Below are 24373 nucleotides of genomic sequence, written 5' to 3'. Positions count from 1 at the left end.
TCCATCGGATCAGAATCCTCAGAAGATTTATCCGCGGAAACGGTCCGGAGGACCGTATCCGCGGATAAATCCTCTCGTGTGTACTAGGCATAAGAGTTACATAACGGAAAATAATATGTGGTAAAATACCACATGCGGTAACAATTGTACAAGTGTTCAATTCACTAAGAATTTGTAGTTAAATACTGCATGTGGTATTTGTTCGATGTATCGGTAATTACTGCATTAGTCAATGTGGTAATTTACCGCTTTGAGCTGGTTGGGTAGCCGGCCGTCCTGTCCTTCAAAACCGATGACTTATCAGCTGTCAGCGGGCTTTCCCATCTACAGCTGATTGTAAAAGAAAAAGCCTGCAATTTAAAAGTATTAAAAAACAGTGTGGTGTCCCCCTCAGTCCATACCAGGCCCTGCGGGTCTGGTATTGGATTTTGGAAATGTTTTAAAAAAAAATGGCGTCCCCCCCCAAGTCCATAAAAGACCCTTATCCAGGCATGCAGTCTGGCTGGTCAAGAAAGGGGGGAGGGATGAGCAAGCGCCCCACAATCTCCTGAACCATACCAGGCCACATGCCCTCAACAGCATTGGCCCCCCCACCCCAAAGCACCTTGTGACATCACAGACACAGCACTCACTGGTCCATGACATCACAAGAAGGGTGGAAGGGCCTAGTTTGGAGTGGGGGTGGAACACCACGCCGTTTTTTTTCCCCATACTTTTTCATTTTTGGCTTTTTTTTTACACAATCAGCTGTAAGCAAGGAAGCTCGCTGACAACTGATGAGTCATTGGTTGTTAAGTATGCAGCGGCCCGCTGCTTAAAGGGGTGGTTCCCCCTAAAACACATTGCTAACAATAGATTCGTAAGACCCGTTACACTGCGGGTAGGCTGGCTTTTTTTTTTAGTACATACCGATATCTCCCCGTCTCGTTCCTTGTCGGTGGGCGTTCCTAGTTGATTGACGTTCCTCGGAGGGGCGCGTACGTGACGTCACGACTTTCCGAAAGAAGCCGAACGTCGCTGCGCATGCGCCGTATAGAGCCGACTCTATACGGCGCATGCGCAGCGACGTTCGGCTTCTTTCGGAAAGTCGTGACGTCACGTACGCGCCCCTCCGAGGAACGTCAATCAACTAGTTCCGCCCACCGCCTAGGGACGAGACGGGGAGATCGAGGTATGTACGAAAAAAAAAAAAAAAAAGCCAGCCTACCCGCAGTGTAACGGGTCTTACGAATCTATTGTTAGAAATTAGTTTTAGGGGGAACCACCGCTTTAACAACCAGCTATTTATCAAAAAAAAAAAAAAAAAAAAAACAATAGAAACTACCAACAGAGGTTCTAAGTTTTTGCACGTGTATCCAAATTGGAAAAACAAATTGTGTTTGAACCCGGAAACCATACCTGCATTGTCAGTCATTCATCCAATATATGTTTTTATCAATACTGTTATATTACTAAAACTATAGCTTAATATGAATTCAAACGTTTTGCACTTATAAAATCCAGTTGGCAAATAAATACATAAAATCTATAAAAACTAGCTTAATAAAAATACAAAACACATAAATACAGAATTGTATCCTGGAAGCAGATGCATTGTTTGAGAACAGTCTGTAGGGGGCAGTCCAGCTGTGGCCTAGTGCAAAAAAATCTTGAATGTCATTCTTTTATGAGATTACTTGAACAGTGGTTGCTGCTGTTGTAGATGGGAACCAGGCGGATGCCACAGGCTGAAAAAAAAAAGGTGTGAAATAAGTGTGATGTTCTGCAGATATGTGTTGCTATGTTGTTTTCCAAGAAGTAGAAGGCCATTATCTTGTGGTAATACTGAGTTGCAGTGGGTATGATTGATGCGTCATTTTGCAAGCACCTCCTAACATAAGACCAAGTTTGGATTTACCACGACTGATTTGTTATTTGCCCCCCCCCCCCCCCATATTGACACAAATAATAAATACAGGGACAAAAAACATTGGTTATATTTATAGCCAAATCACCCCCCTGCCGACTGCTCCAATCAGCTATGCTCTAACTCACTGAGCAGGACTGTTGATTGGATCAGTGTGAAGGGAGGCATGTCAAACTGCTGGAGGCATGAAGCACCGTGTACTAGAACTGGGTTTGGACTTGTATTTTGCCCTTTTCTGCCACACTTCTGCCACAACTTCAGTAATTTTTTCATCTTTCCATCTATATCCATAAATCTTCTTCCCTTTTGGATAGTAAAACATTTTTTTTCTGCCAGTAAATAAATACCTTATACAGCTCACTTTCTGTTTCTTGTCTGGTCATTAGCCTAGGCTTATGACATCATGCACAGCTCTCTCTCTCTCTCAATCTTGTGAGAGTTTGCCAGGAAGGGAAGGGGGATGAGTCACAAGAGGGCCAATGAGAGCCACAGGACTGGAGGCGCGCTTCACAGTATATAAACAATAATATGAAAAGTGATAGAAGGGAAGCTTCAGAATGCCAAAGATGTTTTTTTACAAATTATGTGAGCAGACTTCAGTTCCTCTTTAAGGAGTCATAACAGTCTAAAAGAGCAGCAAACATATTACTGTTTCTGCAGTTTGGTTGCATCACAGTAATAAATAAAGAGGATTCAATAGGGATTTAACCTAACAATTTCATTAATAAAATAACTGAATTAAAGCTGATATTTAGGTATGGCAATTTGTACATTGATACAAATTGGACCAGTGTAAGTATGTATGTGCCGTACCTGTGGGATCCTCTACTGCAGTGAGCTCTACTAGCCTAGCTCTTGGGTTTCGTGCTGAAGGTCTGCCCTGCTGCAAAGTGAACATGTTTGCATGGCATGAGCGCCATTCAGAGAACACTTTGCATTTTCTCAATGAGTGCATAGCGTTCTCTGACTGGAAGAGGTAGAGTCCACGGACAGTGACTTCACAATCTATACCACATCCAATCAGTGAACACTTTGAATCTATTGAGAAAATGCAAAATGTTCTCTGACTGGCATCTCCCGGGAGCAGGACGCAGAAGTTAGCATAAATCACTGTAGTAGCAGTGCCTACTATAGTGATTTCAAATTTCCATGGGGATCCCACAGCTATGGCACATACTTACATAGGTCTAAGCTTAAAATTGCCATATCTAAACTTCAGCTTTAAACTGTACCCAATACATACCATGATAATTGTTGGTTATCAGAAGGGTGGCCGTTAGACCATGATTCACTCTTCCCCACTGCACCCCACCAGCTCGAGGACAGTTCCAAATTCCAAACTGAGCACCTTCTGACTTTCAAAGTGACTGAAGCCCTGGTAGAATTGACACCAAAATGGGTAAGCTACCAGATGGGCCCCCATTTGGTAACTGTCCAACACTTTCACAGACCCCCATAAAACCCCAACCCATTCATTCATTCAATGCAATTTGACCTAATGTTGTACATAAAATGAAGGTGAGTGGGTGAGACAACTTTTTTCTTCTGTAGATCTTCCTATAATAATCTCTTAGCAGCACCAAAGCTCCTCTAGCAACTAATTAGTGAGCCGTAATGTGTTGTGTAACCTCTAGCAACCAGTCAGTAAGTGGTAATGATATGCTGTAACCATTGGCAACCAATCGCAATCACTGCCTGATCTGATACAGTAAACTGATTTTAAGTCTAGCTGATATTTATTGTATGTCTCAAAGCAGGTGGAGAGCAAAATTGAATGGGGGGGGGGACCCCAAGAAATGCTTTGCCCAGGGTCCAATCAACATTAAAGACGGCCCTGAGGTTAATGATAACTTAGCAGATGCAGAGGTGTGGAGGAAAGAGTTGCAGCTTATTGTAGACAGTCGTGATAATGGTATGAGATGACCCAATATTGTTCTGCAGTGAGTATCTTGCATTGTATACGGAAGTGTTCAACTGTCCTGACTTATTGGAGGATGATGCAAGTTTCATATACTCAATGGCCAATAAATGTTATGTAAGCTATCCCACTAGAATGGCTCTGAGCAATGCTAGATCCTACCAAAATGTTGTCAATATCCTGTAAGACCTCTGTCAAGAGTCCAGTGATAGGGAATACGGGTCAAAGGAAGATGTATCTGTAATAAGCAGAGGTACAGGAAGGCAGAGAGAGTTCAGACGTTCTAAATGGAATAGATATGGACATACTGTAGATTTTGTAAAGCCCTTAACATTGCTAGCATGGAGCAAGAAACCCCAGAAAAACAGGTATCTGAAATGAAAACCCCCACCCAGGATGGGGACAGCATAGCGCAAAGGCCTGATATGAAAGATAGCAGCTGGGACACATCACACAGTTCTGAAGAAGAGATATTAAATGACAGCCCACACCCTAAACACAGCCAGCAACATGGATGAACATTCCAATATTTGCCCCTGGGCTAATCTACCATTCTGGCTTGTACTGTATGTAGTTGGATGCAAATTGCATTGCCATTGTTCCTGAGTAATATGGAAAAGTTTACCAATACTCCCTGATTAGTATAGGAAAATATGGCAATTGTTCCCCTAGCATTACAATTAATGGGAAAAGGATTGGGGGACTTAAAAGTCAATTGTTATGATAATTGTGTGTAATAACTGTCTTTATGTTCTTTTTCCAGAGACCATGGAAGAAGATAAACTCATTTGGATACTAATGTGTGTGTTTGTTTGCAGGTCCTTCGAAGTGAGAACAACAGTGGCCAAATTTAGCAGAGCAGGGGTTAGGTTATTGTAATTGCATAATCAAATATCACATGGTATCACGAGCTCATTAATTAGTAATTGTTTGCAAACAATCAAAACAAAAAATGTAACAATAGTCAGGCATTAATGGATTAAAAAGTTACAAATGAAGTTACAAATGTTATGATGAGGTATAGATGTTTTGTTTTTGTTTTTCCTATTAAAGTGGATGTAAACCCATTGATGTCACAATGTAGAGAATACGATTTCCTATGATCTGTGCCCAGTCTTGCCACACAGAGTTAATCCAGCGCTGAGCAATCCTCTTTTTAATGTTCAGTGAAATAAAACAGACTTCCAGATAAAGACCAAAGTCCCTGCTTGAGTGACAGGTTATTTACATATCTCGTGCACTAGCTTGCAGACAAGCACAGCTTCTGTAAAGTGCACAATTCACATCCCCATCCCCTCTCCCGTCCAGCTCTCCCAGGATTGGCTGTCTTTCCTGTGTTTTGATTAAATGTTTTCAAAATAAGGGGTGATCCACAGTTCAGTGTAAACAGCCATCAAAATATACATAGACAAGAAGCTGTCTGCAAGCTAGTGCACGAGATATGTAAATAACCTGTCACTCAAGCAAGGACTTTGGTGTTTATCTGGAAGTCTGTTTTATTTCACTGAACAATAAAAAGAGGATTGCTCAGCGCTGGATTAACTCTGTGTGGCAAGACTGGGCACAGATCATAGGAAATTGTATTCTCTACATCGTGACATCAAAAAAACATTTTTTGGGTTTACATCCACTTTAACTAATTGTCTTTCAGATTGAAATGAGCACTTACTCTTCTCATGAGAAAAGTCCATGGATGTCTTTAATTAAAAGTTGAATGTTTGTCATTGTATTATTTACACATCTTCTGGAGCTGTGCAGCTCCGAGGGACCTTTGGCAAAAGGTAACTGCTAAGGTAGCAGAGGCAGAGATCACAGGTGTTCTAACTACTCTAAGGCCCCATACACACGAGAGGATTTATCCGTGAATACGGTCCAGCCGTTTCCGCGGATAAATCCTCTTGAGGATTTGTGCGGATTTCCATGCGATGGAGTGTACTCACCATCGCATTGAAATCCGCGCCGAAATCCTCTGGCGATGACGTGTCGCGCCGTCGCCGCGATTATGACGCGGTGACGTGCGCGACGCTGTCATTAAAGGAATTCCACGCATGCGTCGAATCATTACGACGCATGTGGGGGATCCCTTCGGACGGATGGATCTGGTGAGTCTATACAGACCAGCGGATCCATCCGTTGGGATGGATTCCAGCGGATAGATTTGTTTAGCATGTCAGCAAATATTTATCTGCTGGAATCCATCCCAGGGGAGAAATATCCGCGGAAAAAGATCCGCTGGAGTGTACACACCATAGGATCTATCCGCTGAAACCCATTCGCTGGGATTTTTCAGCGGATGGATTCTATTGTGTGTATGGGGCCTAACACACCAAATGTGCTTATTCTTTGCAGAAATACCTGGTTCCACCCCTCCCCCCCCCCGAACAGATACTAGCGCACACTATGGTTAATTGTGGTTAATTTCCCTATTTTGGTGCCCCCTGGGATCAAGTCCTTAAGTATGGCGGCCATTCAGATCATGGAGAGGGTCTTCCACACCATAGGAGCTGTTTCTGAAGCACATGTTGGGAAGCACAACATGTTAAAACAGTTATGTACCGTTCCATAGGAGCCGTGTCTGAAGAAGGGTGATATGCAGGAGTTATAAACCTTATGCTTTGTACTGTAATACTGATTGCCTCATATATGAAATCACACCTGGATAATCTGCCTGCCCTGTATTCATACATACCTAGCCTATCAGTGCAGGTGAACTATAAAATAGTTTTCATTGGTTGCAGCAGGGCTTCTTTTTTTCCAGCTGGAACGTGGGTGAACTCAGTTCTTCAACACTGAATGTATGTAATGGGTGCTGGGGTGTGCTGGAGGGTCCATTGATGCTGGCTGCTGGGGGATATAATGTCGTTGGGGTAATAATCTTTTGTTTTGGGAGGTGTCGATTGTTCCTTGGTGGGGGGGGGGGTTCAATTGCTGTGAGGTATCTATTGTTTAGGGGAGGTTTTATATTGCTGGGAGTGATGTATTGTTTAGGGGGTGGGTCTTAAATTGCTGGGGGAGAGGTCAAATGTTGCTGGGAGGAATCTACTGTTGAGGGAGGGGGCTAGTGTCTATTAATGCTGGCTGTTGGGAGATCTATTGTTTCCAATGTGGACATAGGTGTGCGCAGCCTAATGCATTAGGGTGTGCACCCGAAAGCTCAAACCTATTTGCATGTGTATATACAGTATACTGATGGTGTCAGCAGAGCGGTGGACGGTGTCAGTAGGGCAGAGATTGGTGTCAGTAGGGCAGTGGACAGTGTTAGTAGTTTTTTATTTTTATTATATATTTATTTTATTTTAGGAGCCCCATTAGGGAGCTTTGGTGTATTTCTGTGCATTACTGCATGTTTAAAGCAGTATATTCCAGTGTGTTACTGCACGTTTAATGCAGCATATTTCTGTGCATTAGTGCACGTTTAACGTTGTATATTTCGGTGTGTTATGTGCCATTTAATGCTGTATTTTTCTGTGCGTCACTGCATGTTTAACGCAGTATATTTTGATGCTCTGCACCACACAGGGTGATTAGGGTGTGCCCAGGCACACCTGGCACACCCTGTGCGCACGCCTATGAATGTGGATCTGTTGTTGCTCTGGGGGAAGTGGTTTGTTGCTGGGGGGTCTATTGTTGCTGGGGAGGTCTTTTGTTGCTTGAGGGGGCTGATGTTGCTGGCTGCGGGGGGCCTTTTTTGCTGCTTTTCTTGTTATTAACACATTTCATAAAAATTGGGGGGTGAAACCAAGGGACATTGCTCTGAGGCAATTCTCGGAGAAAAAGGAAGCTCTGGGTTGCAGTATACGCAACACAATGGTGTATAAATAGTGTATAAATACACAAAGGCATGTAAATATGTATTGCAATAGGCTCAATCCACAAAGCGTTAACACGAAGATAAGGAACTGTAAGTTTCACATTTCACTGTACTCAGCTATTAACAGTCACTTTTTTTGGAAAATAAGGATCTTTATCCTTGTGTGTTAGCTTTGTGTATAGAGGCTTTTTCAAATCCATTGTATGTTACATTAGAACTACAGTTGGTTCTAGGTTCCCCGCTGTATGTATTTATCCTGTTTTAAATATCATTCTATCACTTTTTGCTGGCTACATTGTATCTAGCATTCTTTGAGTGGATGAATGGAACTTGTAGAGCCGGTTCTAATCCACACAGTGTATAAACAGGAGATTACATCATTATGTCATTATGTCATTTACAAGTCAGGTGCAGCGCTGAAGCCTTGGTCACAGGGACTTCCCCACATGGGACCACTGCGGGGCTTTCCAGGTTTCGTAATCATGGTTTGAGCATTAAGGCAAATCATTTTTTGGAGTGGTGTTTTTAGATGTTTTATTAAACTTGACCTAAATGACTTGAAAGATTACCTCAAAATAACTCTCCCTGCCTGGCCATAGTCGAGTTACATCCAGCACAGCTATTTATTGTGTTTTTGTACAGGATTGCACAAGAAATGACATCATCCGATGAATACAGAGCACACAGGCTTATTTAGCAGTTTGGTATTAAGTAATTGATATCCAGTAGCAGATGATACCTTACAGAGTTCAATTTCAATCACTAAAGAAAATAGGTAAAATAAACAGAACGGCTGGGTGCAGTGGCGGCTGGTGCTCGATAATTTGGGGTGGAAGGGGCAGAAAACCACCGCCACCCCCCCTCAGTGGAAGACAAGGTTGTTACCCCCACCCCCAGGAGACGGACATGAATGCGGGAAACACCCCCTCCCCGCCGCGGAAGACGGAAGGCCTCCTTACATTAGGAGGCAGATGTCCTGCCAGTAATGACTCCGATCTCCCCTCCTCTGTCCGAGCCAGAGAGTGCTGGATGATGGATGGTGAACCACCCCTGGAGCCTGAGGCCCCGTACACACGTCCGAGAAACTCGACGAGCAAAACACATCGTTTTGCTCCTCGAGTTCATTGTGAAGCCGCCGAGGATCTCGGCGAGCCAAGTTTCCCCATTGACTGACGAGGAAATAGAGAACATGTTCTCTATTTGGCTCGACGAGTTCCTCGTCGGTTTCCTCAGCCAAAAGTGTACACACGACCGGTTTCCTCGGCAGAATACGGCTTCCATCGAGTTTCTGGCTGAGTTCTGAAACTCGGTCGTGTGTACGGGGCCTGACTGTGGCAGCTGGTGGGTCTCCTCTGTCTGTGCGTCTCCTCCCTCCCCCCCTTGGCCAATAAGATTGCTTCTCCTTTCGGTCAATCACGACCCACTTCCCATGTGTCTCCTCCCTCCTCCCCCTTGGCCAATAAGGTCACTTCTCCTTTTGACCAATCATGACCCTCTTGCTGATTTGCTGGGAGGAGAATCGGTGTGAGATTAGCAAATATTTATTCACATTTGTTACACAACTGGGTGGGGTCGGAGTTCAGTGCTCTGCACCCCGAGCCCATCCTTTTTTGAAGCCTATTAGCGCCTCGAATCCCAGCCAGTTTAGCAGGAACCGGCTGAAATGTATGTGAAGGCTGAATGTACCCAAGGTGATTAATCAACTTGGGTACAACCAGCCTGTCAGATTTTACATGCGATTATTGATAGCAGCTGTTATAGTCACTAACAAATAACAATAATCACTGTGTTCTCCATACAGTGACGGCTTCCCCCGCATCCCCCTTGAGAGAACACAATGGCTCCACAGGAGGCTAGCCATAGTGCTACTACAGTGATAGCTGCAATCTTTCAGGTCCTGCTCTGTTCAGTGCAAGCCGTTTCCCCTCTGCTCACTTGCTCCCTTGGCATAGTTACCATCCATTGCATACCTGGTATATTTTACAATAATACAATGTATTCTCTGATTAGAATGAGGGGATTGTAAAATCTCCTCCCCACCTCTCCACCTTGTCCTATCAGAGAACTCATTATATTCTTCAAAAAAAATCAAAGGCATTTAATAAATGTTGGTCGGGACAAGTGAGCTTCCCCCAGTGATCAGTGTGCATAGAACAGAGCAGGACCTAGAAGATTGTATCTCACTGTAGTAGCGCTGACTACTACAGTGATTTTTCAGCTTCTCCAGTGTATATTTACTGTGTGCCAAGCTAGACCAATATAATTATACAAACTGTATAATTCCTGGAGTTCAGCTTTAATATAGCTGTACAATGATAATTCAAAGGGACAATTACCAAAAATAAAAAAGGTATTATATTCGCCTTTCCTGTGGCCATTTTCTCCTATTTCAGGTCAGTTCTAGCACTGCAGCCTCATCTGCCCCTTGCAGTTCCCCTGCCACGTTTTGGGCCAGCTGAAGAAACCGATGGTGGCTGTAGCACTGAAATGGATGAGAGATAGAAGACATGGTCCACCTGTGAGAGGAGAATACTACCTGTTCTTCTGCAGGGAACAGGCCTTTTGATTCCATTAATCCTGTCAGGGTCTGTGCTGTATCAATTTTTATGAAACTCACTCATAAAGGGCGAATTGATTTGACCTCAGCAGTTGTATATAAAAATATGCCAATTATACAGATAGCTGCAACTTTCTATGGCATGATATATATGTTCTGTAAAAATGTGACATTTCCATAAAAAGCTGATAATGACTTACATTGTTTATGAAATATGCCATAGTTTCCACTAATGCACCAGAATTTAAAAAAAAAAAAAAAAAAAAAAAACAGCAATAGCAAAAATAATGTGGCAAAATAGCTTTCCCACATTGTGAACCCCACATCATACGCACTGGAGGAAGGTAAAGATTGGGTGTTACAGGAAACCTTTCCTCTGGGTATTGCCATAGCTGACTTTTAGATTCTGAAAATGCTATCTGCTTGGTTGTTATGCTGTCTCCTCTGGCTTTATTATTATTATTCAGGATTTATATAGCGCCGACAGTTTGTGCAGCGCTTTACAACTTTAATACTTTTGTTTTTCAGTAGATGCAGCAAGTCCAGTGATTCATTTTCTATTCTGACTATGCAGAGGAGGACTTCTAACTTTTATGAAATACATACTTCTTTCATATCAATGCCTTGCAACATATTGAAACCAGTGGGAAAGAATGACTTTAAAATGGATCTCTAGGAATTGATCAACTTGGCTCTGTGTAAGTATCCATATATGGCTCAAGTCCTGCGGGAACGCGTGGGAACGGAGTTCCTGCACTTTTTTCACAGCAGGAACGCAGTTCCCTTTGCAGGACTAGAGCAGTCGAGAGCAGCCAAGCCGCCCGAGCCAATCCTTCACTAAGCGGCGATGCCCAGATCGAGTCACTGTCAGGGGCAGGCGAACCTTAGTAATCCTTTATGTTACTGGCCGCTTCCTGTATATGGATTCATCAGGTAGTGTGCGGGTATTCCGTCACTTCCTCGATGCCGCAACGTCTCCTGGGAGCTTTTGTCATTGTTCCCAGGAGACATTGCGGAGGTCTGCAGTGAGTTATCGCAGGATTTAGAAAGAACTTGCTTCCCGTGATAACTTGCGGCAGACCTCCGCAATGTCTCCTGGGAACAATGACAAAAGCTCCCAGGAGACGTTGCGGCATCGAGGAAGTGACGGAATACTCGCACACTACTCGATGAATCCATATACAGGAAGCGGCCAGTAACAAAGGATTACTAAGGTACAGTGGATCGAAAAAAAAATAAAACATGCGGTTTAGTAATTATGCATATGAGCGTATCATTTTTTTTTTTTTTTTGGTGGGGGAGTTCCGACTTAGAAAAAGGTTCCTGTACTACTTTGGGACGACTTCAGGGCGACTTGCATTGACTTCAACACAGAAGTCATTTTGCAAGTCGCCTCTGAAGTCGTGGGCAGATTGCCTTGCTGAGTCGCTTGGCAAGTCGTGCCGCCCCAGTGTGAACCAGCTCTCAGTCAAGCTTGTGTAAGTTTGAAAAAAAAAAATCCTGCAGTTCTTTTTTAACAGTTCTGGCAGCCTTCAGTTTCGATGCAGGTTAGTACTGCATTGAAAGGCCTCTGAACCCCAGATTTTAATACACTGATCTCTAAAGTATAGCTAAGAATGTATTTAATTTGACTACTTACCGGCTTTGTGTTCTTTTTTTGAATTTTCTTTTTGTTCTTGTTATTCTGCTTCTTTCCACGTTTTCCTCCCTTGCCACCTTTCTTACCCTTTCCACTTTTCGGTAGTTGGACAGTCCCTCCGCTCAGCTCCTTTACTTTTTTGTGCACCCATCTAGCTTTGGGGTCAGCACAGAAGGATCCGTTGGCCTCTGTGCGGAATCTAAAAAAATTGACAGCATAAAAAATTGATTGTTTTTAGTAAACTGAAGTGAATGCTGGTTCACTGACTTAGAAAAAAGTGCATGCAACTCCCATATTGTTTATTCCTTACTTGCACAAAGATACATGAAGCTAATGCTGGTTTACAAAAAATTGCGTATATCAGTCTTTTTAATCTGCAGCAGATGGTGGAAATGTTTACAATTCCATTTATGCCCTTAAAGCTGATATCCAGGCAAACACACTTTAATGCAGTCGTGTATTACTATCAAAATAATGTAGTGTTTTTACATACAACTAGCATAAGTACTTGAACCTCTCTTGATATCAGTCTATGTCATCCCAAGCAAAGCAGCACTGAGAGAGTCAGCCATCGGTGCTTCAGCCATCGAGGGAAGTATTATTATTATCATTATTATTCAGGATTTATATAGTGCCAACAGTTTGCGCAGTGCTTTACAACAGAGGGGCAGACAGTACAGTTATAATACAATTCAGTACAGATGGAATCAGAGAAAAGAAGCCGTTTCAGGCATCGTCCAAAAACAAACAGGGCAGATTTGAGTAGGGAGTTCCATAGGATAGGAGAGGCTTGGGAAAAGTCCTGGAGGACCAGTATGATTGTTTATTTTTTTTTATAATACCTTACTTCTCTTTTAAGTATAACAGTTAGTTTGCCCGAAATACAGCTTTAAGTGGCTATGTGTTGCTACCCAATTACTGGCAGGGCTCAAGTGCAGACTATTTACAGACTAGTAAGCTTTTGTCACAAAATAGGACTGACAGGTTACCAGCCTTTTTACCAGTCTTTTTTTTAAAAAGAGGGTGCACAGGCCTCAAAAATATGCTCTAATGAAGGCCTGTCCTTCTAAACTCCTCAGTCTGAGGGGTCTCATCCAAGAACCCCCACTCCCAGGTTTGGTGATTTGAGCAACCGATTAGAGATTGCCACATATGTGGCCGAATGAACGTGTTTTCATCTTACAGTATGTTTGTGAGTAGACATCTTTATGATTTTATTCATATATTTTTTAATAAATCTGTTGGATAATGCACTAGGCCAGTGTGCCCTCTTGTCTATTCTCACAGCACTATCAGGACGACCCTAGTCCTAGAGGGCAGCAAGGCATCTATGAGATTATTCACGATTTGACCAGGCACCTGTGACATTACACAGTCAGCTGACTCTAGCGGAGGAGTATGTTGTACATTTCACCCTATGCCCCGAAATACCTTCAGACACACAGGTCCACCTGGCTATGCCACAGCTGCTGAATGGCCAATGTAGGTTTGATCTATGAATCTGAACTCAGAATTTTTATTTAAAACCTGGTATCACTATTTCCCCTGTAATCCTGTACCAGCCTCAGAAAGGTTTTGTACCAACAAATCAGAACATTTTATTATTATTACAAATTACAGGACTTTCCATAAGCAGAAATCTCATCTGGAAGCCTTGTTCCTGGTTACTTACAATGTTTAACAAACGTAAGATCAAACATTAACAGAATACCTATAAAAACAAATCAAACAAGGCAGCACTACATATAAATTTATACTATCAACTTAAAAACATGCTATATCTGATAAAGTGCAAGTGCAATAGCAGGGTTCAAATGAAATTTACAATAGTTGATTAACCCAAAATAACTGTAACCCAAAGTCAATGGTGAAAGTACCGTTAAGTCATAGATCTTATTTAGCACATTCTCTATGGCAATCTAACACCAATACCTCCACTCGTGAGACTACAGGGGGATAGACCACCCCTTATGTGAAAACTCTTACCAGACAACTCTGGAAAATAAGCATCAACACAGCATTGACATTTTGCCTTGGTCCAGCAGATGTCTGCGCTGAGTGCTCTTGGTCCCCCGTTAGATCGCTGATGCTCTGGACACCTCTGGAAAATCCAAAAAATGTCAATGCTGTGTTTAAGTCACCATTCATTAGTGTGAGATCCAACCCCTGTGCTACAGAGTGAGAGTGAGGCGATATCCATGCAGAGGTGACATTCGAGATTGCTGATTGTAACGACACCCCAAGTATGAAAGGGGTTAAAGCCATTTAGGACATTCCATTCCTGAACACAAAGGCAGCTACTGAACACTCCAATCAGCCAAACAAGAAACCTGTACGAATAATTCTCCCCCCAAGTATGAGACGAGGTGCTGTATTGAGGGTCAAGAAGGAATCAGACTCTTTATTAGAACCAGAATACAAGTCTTATATACAGTAGAAGAGGAGGTGCATACCTCCTGCTCATTATACACCTGTGACCAGAAACCTAATTAACATGAGCTAATTAACTAATCCCTTTAAGCAGCCTGGTAATCATTATGATAAATCAGGATTTCACTCCAGGTCAGACTTGTTGTCACCGAGCTTCACACAGTAGATGATACATTATCATAAATTTAAACACAGGACATCTTCTCACAATAGCAGGAGCTTTAGTAGGAGTCGGCGTGTCTCCTACATTGTACAGAGGCCAATGTGATCAGCTCTCTCCACTAACATGCTGAGCTCAGAATCAAACAAACCAAGAATAGTCTTTATATATATCCTGGGAGATATTGTGGATAAATTATACTGTCCCATTTTAAGTAATCCAAGATATATTCTCAGTGTTCATTATTTTCTTGGTCACCCTTAGCCCAAAAGTGACTCCCGTCACACTGATTGATGCTTATTTTCCAAAGTTGTCTGGTAAGAGTTTTCACATAAGGGGCGGTCTATCCCCCCGTAGTCTTACGAGTAGAGGTGTTGGTGGTATATCGCCGTTGAGAATTTGCTAAATTAGATCTATGACTTAATGGGACTTACCATACAGTGCCTTGGGGTTAATCACCTATTGTAAATTTCATTTGAACCCTGCTATTGCACATGCACTTTATCAGATATAGCATATTTTTAAATTGATAGTATCAATTTATATGTAGCGTTGCCTCGTTCGATTTGTTTTTATATGTATTTGATACCTGCTGTTTAGCAGGTTGAATGGTAGCGGGTTCAGTCTTAATTGGCAACAATTGTATGATTAAATTGAAGGAGGTGTGTTATATATCTCATTAAGTTTCACTGACATCATAAGCGCTTGTATTTGTGAAGGGCTATTGTTTGTTATTTGTTGCAATTAATAGAATATCAGTGTGTAAAAGCGGACAAAATGTGTGATACATTAACAAGTTGACCTTTACCGATTCCCACTATGACTAAATGTGTGATATAAGGTGAAACCGAAAATTAGAAACGCTCAGAAGCAGATAGGGATTTTTTTTAACCCCTTTGCATCTGCCCTGGCTTCCCTTTAAACAGTTAGGAACGCCCAGAGGGTGGGAAGGATCCTGCTGGCTACTAGTCTTTAGCCCAAACCAAGAGCTGTCTTCGTCAGCTCGGTCTTTGTGCTGGAAGCACAATCTCAGCACATAAACATCAGCCGCACAGCGACTTATATGTGCGGCCACCCTTTTGCTGCCGCACATGTGTTGGGTGGTGATAAAGGAAAATCCCCTTTAAATGTTTAGATTTAGCATGTCGAATGCAGGCCTTCCTACAGACTTGTAAGCTCAGAACATTTTATTGCTCTTGGCGTCCAGATTACTATTATAAACTCTTCATTGCAAACATGATAGTTACTGACAGCTGGATTCTGACTGGTCACCGTGAGTAACAACCCATTTTCTTGTTAGCACATTCTTCATACATAATCCTATTTGTAATTTATATGCTGTCCCTGCCAGTCCAGTAAAATAAACATATAGTACTAAATACTCACATGACGGCATAAACACAGCGATTAGCTACCTGCTGGATCTTGTAGCTTACTATTGGAAATTTTATATTTGCTGTTGACACTGTAGTACAACAAGTAATTTGGACTGTAATCGGTCTGCGATCTGAAATACAAAAGCAAACATTATTAGCGATATATCTATGGAGCACGTTGGAGGATATACATATATTATTTCCTTTTGTTGCCACATTGGTTATGCTAAATGCACCTGCTAGTACCGTTTAACTGCTTAACGCAAATGTGTATTATGTTTTCCATATATTTTCCATATCTATGTATTATGTTCAGGAGTTTGGCTAAAAGATAGCAAGTTAAATATAAAAATATTGCTAATGAATTAAATTTTTAAAACTTTTAGCCAGATGACCAATGCAGGTTTTTGTAGTGCTTCAGAAGGCTGGTTAGCCACTATGCCTTCAACACAGACCCATATAAGCAGATATCCGAATACATACAGTTGGGTAAGTCATGAGACAGTGGCATTCAGATCTCTAGTGTAGCAGAAGTCAATGAATGCAGAGCTAGTGCTGGGCTTTCTTATTTAGCATCCCAGCAAACACTGCACACACTAAGGCCCCGTACACACGGTCGGTTTTGTCCGATGAGAATGAACCGAAGTTCATTTTCATCGGACCAAATCGACTGTGTGTATAGGCTATCGGTCTGGTTTCCTTCGGTCCAAAATTTCTAAACATGCTTCAAAACCGAACCGATGGACCGCTGCCCCATCGGAACAAACCGAACAGAATCAAGTCGACGCATGCTTGGAAGCATTGAACTTCGTTTTATTCAGCACGTCGTGTGTTTGACGTCACCGCGTTCTGACCCGCTCGGATTTTGGACTGATGGTGTGTACACATATCAGGCCGTACGGCCACTTCAGAGGTGAACCGATGAAAACGGTCCGACGGGCCAGTCTCATCGGTTTGGTCCGACCGTGTGTACGGGGCCTAAGGCATGTCATAGGTGAATTGATTTTCTTTTCTTCCAGGACGGGGAAAAAAAAAATCACTTGATTCCTCCGTAAACATAGTCCGTGTTGAAGGGCGAATGCCTCCAGCAGCACCAATGTGTTCTGCCAATGGGGAGCTTTCTTGGCTGGCAGAACACAATTATTACTGCTAGTGGATAATGGCGTGCTAAAAATCTGACTATGTTCACAGTGTTGCTAGTATGAATGTATAAAGAGTAATAAAAGGGCTGGAATTAATATATTGATACTAGCAAATCTGGAGCAATTCATTGAAAGAGTATTAGGTCTACTTTAAAGGCTATATCAAAGCAGGATCTCAGCGTTACCCAATGATGCACCACTTCGTACTTCTTAAAAAGGTAATAGTTTTTTTTCACCCTAATGCATTTTCTGCATTAAGGTTAAAAATCTTCTGTGCTCAGCTTCCCTCCCCAGTCCTCCCTTATACTTGCCTGAGCCTGAGCTCGATCCAGCAATCCAGCAATGTGCCTGAGAGCAGAGGCTCTCTCTTCTCTCTCCCTCCTCACTGGACATGGAAGCAACAGTGGGACCCATTGGCTCCTGCTGCTGTCAATCAAATCCTGTAAGGAGAGAGCAGGGAACAGGGCCAAGCTGCACTGTGTGTGTCATTAAACAAACACAGCCCAGCTCGGGATCTAGCCCGCACAAGTGCCCCAATAGATAGCAGCCAGGAGCATCGGGTAAGTATGATATGTTTTGTTATTTTTTTTTAATTCTTTACAATTACTTTAAATTAGCTAGGAGTTGCCCTTCAGCCTGTCGCATATTATAAAAGAAATGTATTATTAGGTGGTCAGTCCACACTAAGCTGACTTTTCCATTTATTTCTTATTCTGGTCACTCTGGTGGTGAGATTTCTGGTGAGATGGACAGTTTGCTTGTTTTGCTATTGTAACAGATAAAATAAATACATTAATAACGTAAGATCATTTCACATTCAGTCAATAATCACAAAATAGATGTCCCTGCTAGGTTGTTTGCGTCTTCAAGGTGGACACTGGTATTTTGATTTGGTGTAAAGTGACTGTTCTTCATTGTGGACCATCATCTCCTAATGCACAGGGTCTTAGAGGACAGTACCACTTGGTAAAGCCTTCCACCCCGACCAGCTGTGCCCTGCTATAGACTTTGACAGTCTGCCTGTAGCAGAGCTAGAGGCTACATCTGTCTCTTCCTTGCGCACTAAAATGCTGGTAGAGACACATTGCAGCTGGACAGCCCTGTGTGCAAAGGGCCTAAAAAATAGAAGTAAACTGACCTGAAAATAGATATGTTAGCTTATGTAACCTGAATCAATATTCATACGTTTTTTTGCCTAGCAAAACACATAGTTACATATAGTAGGGTTGAATAAGGACACTAGTTTATCCAGTTTAACCAATGTGTATATGTGTTTATGTTAGTTTATGTTGCCTTTTGAAATGCACTGACAAATGCTGTTGCTTAATATGTCCTCAAAGCACTTCGACTTTTCACTGCTGTTCTCGTTTGCAAGAATTTGATCCAATTTAGTATCATGTAGTATGGAGCACAGCTCTTTTGACATTGAATATTCTTGTCCTAACTCCTCCTTTTCCTTTAATTTACAGAAATTGTAATTGCCTTGTGATCAACATAACCTAACTTATTCTTTACTTACACATCTGCAATCAGCTCTGCATTGTTTAAAATGAGTAGGTCCAGCAGAGCATTATTTATAGTTGGAGCTTCTACCATACGACTCATGAAATTGTCTGGCATTAGAAAAGACAAGCCTTATTTGATTAAATTGATGACCCCCATGTGAAAAGGGCCTTTAACCGGCATCATGTGTTAAAATAAAGGCATATTTTCTTATTCAGACATCAGTTTACTTATATGGATATTGTTCACTTAGAGGGGAATGTTCTTCTTAACAAATGGAAATTTCACTTAAAAAAAAAAGTGGAACTTCCGCTTAAACTACTCCTCGCCCCCTTACATGCCACATTTGGCATGTCATTTTTTTTGGGGGGTGGGGGGAGTGAGGTTTTCATTAGGAGTGGGACTTCCCATACCACTTCCTCCTTCCGCCCAGGGACCGCTTAGACGACTCGTCATATGGCCTTAGGCGGCCCCTCCCTGTAGGCTATCGTCTGGCACACATCACAGGTCCCAGGCGATCGCCTGTCCACTCCTACTGCGCAGCGCAGATCGCACATGCGCAGTGAGTGCCCAGCCGTGAAGCCGAAAGCTGTCACAGCTGGGTGTCCACAGTCAGAATGGAGGCGTCGGCGAAGAGGGGGGAGAGGAGCGACGCTCCGGGCAGGCCGCTCTCAGGACAGTAGAGCAGGTAAGTGTCTGTTTAATTAAAGCCAGCAGCTACACTTTTTGTAGCTGCTGACTTTTAATAAACATAAAAAAGGCTGGAACTCCGCTTTAAGGGCCAGATTCTCAAAGAAGCGCCTGTCTTTAGGCGGGTGTAGCATATCTCAGATAAACTACGCCGCCGTAACTTAGAGCGGCAGGTCCCGTATTCTGAAAGAACTTGCGCTCTAAGTTACGGCGGCGTAGTGTAAATGGGCCGGCGTAAGCCCGCCTAATTCAAACTAGGCTGGTAGGGGGCGTGTTGTATGTAAATGATTCGTGACCCCACGTAAATGACGCGGTTAATGAACGGCGCATGCGCGCGCATGCTCAGTATCACATCGAATTTTCAAAGTAAATTACGCCCGCTCAATGCTTAGTCGACGTGAACGTAACCTACGCCCAGCCCCATTCACGGACGACTTACACAAACTACGTAAAATACGACGCTGTTCGGACGTTTCCGACGTCCATACCTAACATGACTTAGCCCTGCTTTATGAGGGGTAACTTTACGCCGGTCAGACGCCTTACGTAAATGACGTATCTTGATAAGCAGGCGCACGTACGTTCGAGAATCGGCGTATCTAGCTCATTTGCATATTCAACGCGGAAATATACGGAAGCACCCCTAGCGGCCAGCGTAAATATGCACCCCAAGATATGACGGCGTAGGAGACTTACGCCGCTTGTATCAAGGCAAAATTCATGCGTAACTGATTCTAAGAATCAGGCGCATAGATACTACGGCGCACATTCGGACTTACGACGGCGTACGTGGGCCTAATGCCGCGTACACACCATCACTTTATGTGATGAAAAAAAATGACGTTTTTAAAAACGTCACTTTAATTGACCGTGTGTGGGGGAAAACGTCGTTTTATGTCTTCTAAAAAACGACCAAAAAAAATTGAAGCATGCTTCAATTTTATGTGTCGTTTTTCAAAACGTCAACTTTTACTTCACAGAAATTGACCGTGTGTAGCAAAAAACGTCGTTTAAAACGACGTTTTTTCACCCGCGCATGCCCAGAAGCTACTTATGAAGCAAGCTTCAATGGAAAAACGTGGTGGATTGTAACCTCGCTTTGCTAGAACATTGTGAGAAAAACGATGGTGTGTAGGCAACTTCGTCTTTGAAAATTGAAGTTTCAAAAACGTCATTTTTTACTTCACAGAAAATGTCGTTTTTTTTCATCACATAAAGTGATGGTGTGTACGGGGCATAAGTCTTTGGTGGACTGAAGATTGATCACCAAAATACAATTTTCCACTGAGGATAATACATTGTTTAGATTGCACTACGTTGCAGATTGCACGATGTTCCACAGCAGGTGGAATTTGTAATTGCACATTTCTGAGAAACCCAAAAGGAGGGGTTATTAATTAAAGCATTTTTTTTTTATTTGGGATAGGGTAAGGGAGGGTTATAATCCTTATGTGATTTTTTTTCCACCTGTGTCCATCTGGGGAAATTTCCCTTTACTTCCTGTCCTATAGGAAGTGAAAGGGAATGGGGAAAAAAAAATGTTTTGCTTTAAAGCGGAGGTTCACCCGCACATGACCCCTTTTCCCCTTAGATTCCTGCTTGTTTTGTCTAGGGGAATCGGCTAGTTGTTTTAAAATATGAGCCGTACTTACCGTTTACGAGATGCATCTTCTCCGCCGCTTCCGGGTATGGGCTGCGGGAATGGGCGTTCCTTCTTGATTGACTGTCTTCCGAGAGGCTTCCGACGGTCGCATCCATCGCGTCACGATTTTCCGAAAGAAGCCGAACGTCGGTGCGCAGGCGCAGTATAGAGCCGCACCGACGTTCGGCTTCTTTCGGCTACTAGTGACGCGATGGATGCGACCGTCGGAAGCCGCTCGGAAGACAGTCAATCAAGAAGGAACGCCCGCTCCCGAAGACCCATACCCGGAAGCGACGGAGAAGATGCATCTCGAAAACGGTAAGTACTGCTCATATTTTAAAACAACTAGCCGATTCCCCTAGACAAAACGAGCATCCATCTAAGGGGAAAAGGGAAAAAAAATATATAATTGGGTGAACTCCCGCTTTAAGTTATACTTAGAGAGCTCCTAAACAAATGGGGTTTTCCAGTTTTCTTGAAAACCCCATAGAGAGTACTTTGGGTGAATAGGAAAAATAGATCAAGACTGCATGAGTGAGTCAGTTTTACGGTCATTCATTTAAAATGTGTAATTTCTGTTCATTTTCAAAGTTAATTTTAATGCAACGTGATGGTAGGTAATGCAAAGATTTAGGCTGGTCATATATTATACACTTTGCAAGGGTCTGCCTAATTGCATACAAATTGAAAGTGTTTAGGTTTGACCCCATATTTTATAGTTTTGGTCATTTTAAAGGAAATTGTACAAGACAATTGTATAATGTATGGACAGCCTAAGGGCCAGATCCACAAAAGGGATACACAGGCGTATCTGCTGATACGCCGTGGTATCCCTGTTTCTATCTATGCGGCTGATTCATACAATCAGTTACGCATAGATATCCCTAAGATCCGACATGTGTAATGGACTTACACTGTTGGATCTTAGGATGCAGTACCGCGGCCGCCGCTGGGGGCATTTCTCGTCGAAATCCAGCGTCGGGTATGCAAATTAGCACTTACGGAGATCCACAAAGCTTTTTCCCTTCGTTAAGTCTCCGTAAGTGTTAGTTTGCCGTCGCAAAATTAGGGCTGCTTTTACAAAGTGTAAACTTAGTACACCATGTAAAAGTATACCCTTCTTTCCCGTGTCGCTGTCAATTTTTTTTTTAAATTTTTTTTTTTCCCACCGCATCTCTTTTTTACACGTCGCGATTCAAAAAACTCGACGCAACGTAACGTAACGCAAGGCACGTCGGGAAAATAGCGTCGGGAGCATGCTCAGTACGTCCGGCGCGGGAGCGCGCCTAATTTAAATGGGACTGGCCCCATTTGAATTGGCCCGCCTTGCGCCGGACGGATTTAGGATACACCGCCGCAAATTTCAAGGTAAGTGCTTTGTGGTTCGGGCACTTTGCCCGAAAATTTGCGGCGGTGTAACCTAAATAGGTTACGTTCCGCTGCGCCGCCTGGCTGTGGATCTGGCCCTAAGTATTTAACCAAATAACATTTCATACAATCTTTCTGCAGCTGGTATTAAGCACTTTGAAGGCTGTAGCAAAAAGCAGTATACATCCAAGGTTAGTATCTGTTTGTAAAAGCTTGAGAGCCCTCCAGCTGTTTTGGAAATACAAGTCCCATCATGCCTCTGCCTGTGGGAGTCATGCTTGTAACTGTCAGCCTTGCAATGCCTCATGGGACTTGTAGTTCTGTAACATAGTTTTGGCAATACTCTGTCATGTGTATCATCTTCCATTTTCAAGCACCTGTGTACACAAGCCCTATAGGGTTCAATAAACCCTTCATGAACCTGTAGATAGCACCATTGCACTTGCTCCAGGTAAAGCTACAAAAAGCCAGAACAGAACCTTGGGCTGTCAGGTGAACTCTTGCATATAGTAGCACTGAGTATCACCAGTCCCCAACCTTCTTTTAGAAATACTTTGGGGTATATCCACAAAAGGATTACGCCGGCGTATCTACTGATACGCCGGCGTAATTTTAAATTTCCCGCATTGTATCTTTGTTTTGTATCCACAAAACAAGATACGACGGCATCTGGGTTCGATCCGACAGGCGTACGTTTTAGTACGCCGTCAGATCTCAGATGCAATTTTTAGGCGGCCGCTAGGTGGCGTTCCCGTCGAAATCCGCGTCGAGTATGCAAATTAGCTAGTTACGGCGATCCACGAACGTACGTTGGCCCGGCGCATTTTTTTCCGTCGTTTGCGTTCGGCTTTTTCCGGCGTATAGTTAACGCTGTTGTTATGAGGCGTACTCAATGTTAAGTATGGCCGTCGTTCCCGCGTACAATTTAGATTTTTTTATGTCGTTTGCGTAAGTCGTTCGCGAATAGGGATTTGCGTAGAATGACGTCACTGCCGTAAGCATTGGCTTGTTCCGGTTAAATTTCGAGCATGCACACTGGGATACCCCCATGGACGGCGCATGTGCAGTTAAAAAAAAACGTTGTTTACGTCGGGGTAACGACGTATTAACATAAAACACGCCCTCATCACTTCCATTTGAATTCCGCGCCCTTACGCCGCAACAGATACACTACGCCGCCGTAACTTACGGCGCAAATTCGTTGAGGATTCAAACAAACAAAAAGTAAGTTACAGCGGCGTAGTGTATCTTAGATACGCTACGCCCTGGCGCATTAATGCGCCGTTGTACGAGGATCTACCCCTTTGTACTTTATTAATAGACACTTTTAGCCCCCGTTCACATCGGCGCGATTTGACATGTCAAATCGCATTCCGAATCTCAGCCTATTGCTGGCAACGGCACTGTCACAATCGGTGCAACGAATACTTTGTGGCGCCACACCGATTTCCAAAAGTTGTTTCTGCAGTACTTTTGGCGATTTCGCAAGACATCAATGCATGAACCCGCACATATGTCTTTTAAATTGCCCCCAAACTGGCACTGAAACACGTATAAAAACCTACATTTAAGCTGGCCATACAATGGTTGATTTCCAAACGAAGGTTCGTATGGAAATTTTCAGTAAATTCGATGACTTTACAAATGTCGTTGGAAAGTAATTCAAAATTGCTTTTGCTTTTCGCATTTGATTTTGAAATCAATGTAATTTCCCAAACGAAAACCCAATACACTGTTAGAACATTTACTATCCTGCTCCTTCTTATTTTCTCATTGCTATAGTTGAAAACAAATGTTGATTTGACCCCACTAACCATTAGAAATGCTAACAAAAGTTATTACAATTTTTAACACAATTCTAATGCTTTAGAAAATAAAACAAAAGTGATTTTCATTAAAATGTATCAACATTTTACCTATTGGTATAGTGCAAGCAGAACCATGAGTGATGATTCCTGATTGGTTGCTAAGAGTCACTGCTCTTTTCACATTATCCCTTACAGTGTGAGTCCTAGAAGACTCAGACAATGCAAAAAATATGTTCTTTCCATTTTCATCAGGAATTATAGACAGCAGTGTGATACTTACAGTCAATATGAGTTTCTTTTGAACACGACACGCCATAGCTGAGACAGGTAACCACAAGCAGCAATACACAGCGCGCAGAGCTGGGAGGGAGCATTTTCCTGCACTGACCACTGACAAATGTTCATGTAGACAAGGCTACATTG

At 42.8% G+C, this 24373-nt stretch overlaps 1 protein-coding gene across 1 annotated transcript; it reads right to left on the bottom strand.

Moving 5' to 3' along the window:
• Nucleotides 1-1283: 1283 nt before the first annotated feature.
• Nucleotides 1284-24373, bottom strand: LOC120936400 (C-C motif chemokine 2-like). The gene is made up of 4 exons (XM_040348690.1): nucleotides 24231-24373; nucleotides 15808-15928; nucleotides 11832-12030; nucleotides 1284-1727 (listed from the first exon to the last, which is right to left on the bottom strand). The coding sequence occupies exons 1-4, from the start codon at nucleotides 24322-24324 to the stop codon at nucleotides 1665-1667; spliced, it is 477 nt and encodes a 158-aa protein (XP_040204624.1). The 5' UTR covers nucleotides 24325-24373; the 3' UTR covers nucleotides 1284-1664.

This window comes from Rana temporaria, chromosome 4, assembly GCF_905171775.1.
Source record: "Rana temporaria chromosome 4, aRanTem1.1, whole genome shotgun sequence".
Lineage (NCBI taxonomy): Eukaryota > Metazoa > Chordata > Amphibia > Anura > Ranidae > Rana > Rana temporaria.
The sequence above is the reverse complement of the archived record's forward strand: the minus strand, read 5'-3'. Positions and strand labels throughout refer to the sequence as shown.